Raw genomic sequence first — 5,566 nt, 5'->3', positions numbered from 1 at the left:
TGCAGGCTGGAATGCTTGTGGTTTTTAATATTCCCTCAAGTAATAAAAATCAACCACTGGAATGGTACAAAGGACTAAATAGCGATCTGGAAAAATAAGACCCCAAATAAAAAGGCTTAAGGTAATACTAGCTTTCATCTGCTTTTCAGAATCACCCGAAGGAGGAAGCTGCCTGGAACGTGTACTTACCATTCCTTCTCCTTCTGCGTGGAATTCATCCACCGGGGCACACTCGCTGGCGTGGCCATAGCAGAAGCAGTTTTCTCGAATCACCATATGGTAAACCGCGTAATAGTACTTTTCTCTGATTTCCATTCTGGAATCCAAAAGGTTATCTCCCAAAGTATGTAGTTTCACAAACTTGATTCTCAAGTTGGTGATTTTTAAGAGATCTACGAAGGTCACCAAGAATATGAAAAGTGTGATCAAAGAAGAAAGGCTTCCTTTGCAATTAGAGAACTTGGTTTTTTTCTCTTTATAGAAAGGCATGACAAATAAAAATGGCTTAAGCTTACCCCCCCTGCATGATCTAGATGCACATAATAATAAAGGTTAACATAATGTGACAGTCTCTCGAAGAAAGGTTATTCCCTTCTCATCAGTTTAACAAGAACATCTGTTCTGTGATGGATCTGTTGGCAGACTGATGTCTCAGGAAGAAGTGTGGAGGCGGAGAAATTTAAAAATGCGGTTGCATGATTGCCGGAAGCCACTGAACACACAGTAATCTAAACTATTGCAAAACCATCTGGTTCCCACAGCAATTAGTCTCAAAATCAGAAAATTCCATTCAGGTGGGAAAGAGCTTATCAAAGCACTCCAATTCTCATTATCATTATAAGACAATTAGAGACATATGTTTATCTTTGGAGAGCAAAATGCTATCCGAAATTTCCCACCATTTAGGTGAAATCCAAGTTACTAAAATCGACTTAACATGATAGAATAACCACAATCCAGGGCCTGACTTTTCAACCAAGTTTGGAAGCACCGTTACAATCTACAACTTTCTGGGTCTTAGTTTTACAGTTTACCAATATAATTACCAATATAATACAGTGGCGTGAAGATAAAGGAGCTTAGTATTGGGATGCTGAGGCAAATTATTCTTTCCTAAATAGAAGTTACGTCTAGACCAATGTCTCTTATTTGATCCTTTCTTCCTTTTTCTGGGTCTATAGGCCTATGCTTATTACAGAAGCGGGGCTGTCGATTACATTCTCTAATAACTTGATAAACCAAGAGTCATTCAATCTTCTCCATCAGCGTTTTCATTAATCACTAAGTGGGCTCTTGCTGAAGTGGACCCCAAAAGATTCATTAGCCCACCTGTCCTCCGCTTTTAGCTCTGTAGCCTAAAATTGCTCCTAAGCTTTACTTTCATTTCTGCTGATAGATTCTTAAAATTTACGACACGGGACAACGGGGCATTGGCCCAATGCATCAGATACTTTCAAAGCCCAGATACAATTTTAAATACTTATAATATATGCATAGCTTACAATGAAGACTATAGAAATAGCTGTGGGTTGAAAGAGAAAGCCCATGAGTCCATGCATTCAACTTAGGCTCTTTGTAAAATCAAAAACTAAACAGAGAAACTGTGGTACTACTTCACCAAATGGAACTTCTGAATGCCAACATTTCCTCCTGCACAATAACAGCACAAGCGCCTATTGACAAGAGGCCAAACAACAAACGTGAAGAGCAGCTGGAGTATTTAGAAGCCCTTGAGTGATCTCTGTGGAAGCCCTCAGCAGAGCAAATAAGCTCCCTCGCTTTCTCCTGCCATATTTAACAACAGCTAAGCCTCCTATTTACTGCTGTTTTAAGAGGCACAATCACTTCTGAAGTGAATTTCGGAGGCCTCAACAATAGAGACAAGTAAAGAGATATTGTTCCCTTGATTACAAAGTAAATCCAAAGCATGATCTGTTACAGTGGATGCTTCTTTAATACAGGAATAGGTTTTCTGATGCCATTCTGTGGAAGCCCTCAGCAGAGCAAATAAGCTCCCTCGCTTTCTCCTGCCATATTTAACAACAGCTAAGCCTCCTATTTACTGCTGTTTTAAGAGACACAATCACTTTTGAAGTGAGTTTCGGAGGCCTCAACAACAGAGACAACTAAAGAGATATTGTTCCCTTGATTACAAAGTAAATCCAAGCATGATCTGTTACAGTGGATGCTTCTTTAATATGGGAATAGGTTTTCTGATGCCAGTTAACAGCCGAAGACAATAGAATTATAATGGCAGCACATTCTCCAAGTCCCACAAATTTCACCCTAAAGGAACAGACCGTGAGTCCTTTTACGGACCCAGGAGGTGTTGGTCATGGAGCCTGTGTGGACATTTCTCGCAACTGGATTTTGAGAGCGGGGAGGGCAGGCCTCCCAGAGCTCACTCAGAAATGGCACAGGGCTGCATGTACCATTAAATATTTGTTTGATATCACACTAAGTGAAGGAAGTCAGACAGAGAAAGACAAATGTCATATGATATCGCTTATATGTGGAGTCTAATTTTAAAAAATGATACAGATGAACTTATTTACAAAACAGGAAGACTTACAGATAACCAAAACAAACTTACGCTCACCAAAGGGGAAACATGGCGGCGGGTGGGGGAGGGATAAATCAGGAGCTTGGGATGAGCACACACACATTACTATATGCAAGACAGATAACCAGCAAGGACCTACTGGATAGCACGGGGAACTCTACTCAATATTCTGGGATAACCTATATGAGAAAACAGTCTGAAAAATAACAAATATATGTACATGTGTAACTGAATCACTTTGCTGTACACCTAAAACACAACATTTTAAATCAACTATACTCCAATAAAATTTTAAAAATAAAAACTTTAAAATAAATATGTTTGACAATAGAATGTACAGAATGTACATTCTATGAATTTAATAAATTACAGACCAGACACGATCTGATTGTACACCTGAAACACAACATTTTAAATCAACTATACTCCAATAAAATTTTAAAAATAAAAACTTTAAAATAAATAAATATTTGTTTGACAATAGAATGTACAGAATGTACATTCTACGTACATTCTATGAATTTAATAAATTACAGACCAGACACGGTCTGGGCCATATGTAAAATTAAGTGAGGAAACAGCACTTTTCTGGCAATATTCCCTGGACTCCTTCCATTCTACTCTCCCCTGCTGTGAGCCGGGAAGTGCCACGGGGCTTTGGTTCAAAGGAGGGCCATGCCCCACTGAGAAAAACCAGCAAGACCTCACCCCACCTCTGCTCAACTGACCGCACCTCAGTAGCTGGAGAGGGGACCTTATCCTCACTCTGAGGTGCAGGACCCGGTCTACAGAAGGCCTGAGTGACAGCTGGTGGCAGTGACGACACCAACAGCGGCAGCAGCTTCACAGACCCAACATTTTCTATGCGTTGGGCACCTTAGTGAGTCATTTATATACATTACTCATTTTACGTCCACAACAACCAGAAGGTCAATATGACTCTCCACTTACAGCAGAAAAAGTAGAAGCTAAAAAAAAGTTGTAAGTAAATGACTTGCCCAAGGTCACAGAGCTCTAATATGCTGGAGCTGGGACTTAAACCCAGCTGTGCCGGATTCCAAAGCCCATTCTGCCTACCAAGAAGATCAAAATGTATTTCTGTAAAGACGTGAGCCTGGTTGCTGGATGCTGGAAAGCAGTCTGCTCTAAGAATCGTAACACGTGCGTTCAGGATCTCTCATTAAATAGCCACGTCACTTTATGCGTGTGAGTCCAACTCTGAGCCTCAGTTGACTCATGTGCGAAATGCAACTGCAACCCTCATCTTAATGAGCACATTGAATGTGGCTGAGACCTCAAATTTTCCCCCAGGATTCTTTTTTCTCTTCTTCTTTTGACAATAAGAGCTCTAGCCAAGAGTTTGCGAGTGCACACAGCCCCCAGCTAGAGCATCTCACATCTCCTGCGGTATAGCCAGGGGACTAATTTTGGCCAATGGGGCGTGAACGGATGTGATGTTAGGCTTCAGGTGGCTTGCTCTTTACTTGTCCCCTCCCACAGGTTGGGACAAGGACAGGGTGGGGTTGATCCAGGTCTAACCATGTGGATACAGACTACAAAAGACAGAGGGAACCTGGGTGACCTAATGGCTACAGTTGCCAGATTTGGCAATAATAATACAAGATGCTCAGTAAATTTGAATTTCAGATAAACAATCACTGCAGCAGCGATATGTCCCAAATATCACATGGTTATACTAACCACAAATATTGCACGGAATAGGCTCGTACCAGTCACACATATCACATGGGATATAGTTATCCTAAAAAAATGATTTGTTATTTATCTGAAAATTCATACTGAACCGGGTGTCATCCTGTATTTTAACTGGTAAGCCTGCTTGCAGCAAGCGAACGGTACTTTATCTGTAAATCTCCCTTGGTGTTTTCGTAAGAGAGAAGTCAACTTTTCTGAGACACTGCATTTTTGGGGACACCTTGTTACAATGGCCTAATTTGTACCTGTATATACATAATTATATATATATGTATGCATAATATATGATATATATCATATATGCGATATATATATATACACACATGTCATATATATATGATACTGAGCAATAAATAAGGTATTATGACCAGCATAATGGTTTGGGGTCTTATGACACAAACCTGTTACTCTTATCAAAACGTGTTCCCCTTCAGTGAGGACTGATAACTGCCAATTTCAAGAGCATTGCAAAGAAAGAAGGAAATGGAGGGGGTGCAATTAGCACTTGATGTTTAGATTCTGGGTAGCAGTGCTCTGGGTAAGCATTCTCCCATGATTGCTGTTCTTCATTAAAGCTTTTATTTGAAAACAAGCTTACTCTGTATCCTTGGACTGTAAGGATCTTCTATTCTGAAAGCAGGATCTAAAGCACGAAAAATCACCTAAAAATAGATATAAGAGTAATTGGTATTTTTGCAATGATCAAAAACTAGATTTGTAAGTAGAATGGAAAACAAAAAGAACAAACAAACCTCTCCTTCCGTTGAGGGTTCAATGTCAGAATATCGGGAATCACAAATTATATCATCGACTTTTTTCATGGGACCGGTGGAAATGCCGGGAAATGAGCTCTCACAATCATAGGCAAAGTATCTGTATACACCCCAGGTTTTTCCAAAGTCGGACGATCGTTCTATCAGCATAGCGGCTGGACGGAATGTCTAAAGGCAGGGTGGAAGAGACTCATTGGACACTTTTATTGGTAATCTGTATTTTAAAATCTCAGAGGAAAATATCATTCAATTGTGTGCCACAAACCCCGACTGCATGTGGTTGGTATTTCAGACTGTGGCTGGATTTCAAATATTTCAAGCTGTTCCATGGAGCCTCTTTTCACAGGAAAGTGTCTCGCCTCTAAATTTTGCACTTTCTCCCACCCTACCAGAGACTAGTAAGCTGTTCCTCTTTATTTATTTATTTATTTATTTATAAGCTGTTCCTCTTTAGAAGCTGATTATAAATAGGCCTTAATAGCATACAAGTTTTGGTTTATTTAGCCACCATGCC

General features: G+C 40.1%; 1 protein-coding gene across 1 annotated transcript; it reads right to left on the bottom strand.

The window, feature by feature from the left end:
- Positions 1-189: 189 nt before the first annotated feature.
- LOC112404443 (laminin subunit beta-1) lies at positions 190-5,220 on the bottom strand (the record flags this gene model as incomplete). Its single annotated transcript, XM_024752790.1, has 3 exons — positions 190-392; positions 4,878-4,941; positions 5,032-5,220. Coding segments are annotated over 3 exons (456 nt in total), but the record flags the coding sequence as incomplete, so codon positions are not given.
- Between the last annotated feature and the right edge of the window lie 346 nt (positions 5,221-5,566).

This window comes from Neophocaena asiaeorientalis, unplaced genomic scaffold (genome assembly GCF_003031525.2).
Source record: "Neophocaena asiaeorientalis asiaeorientalis breed wild unplaced genomic scaffold, Neophocaena_asiaeorientalis_V1.1 scaffold1700, whole genome shotgun sequence".
Taxonomy (NCBI): domain Eukaryota; kingdom Metazoa; phylum Chordata; class Mammalia; order Artiodactyla; family Phocoenidae; genus Neophocaena; species Neophocaena asiaeorientalis.
The sequence above is the reverse complement of the archived record's forward strand: the minus strand, read 5'-3'. Positions and strand labels throughout refer to the sequence as shown.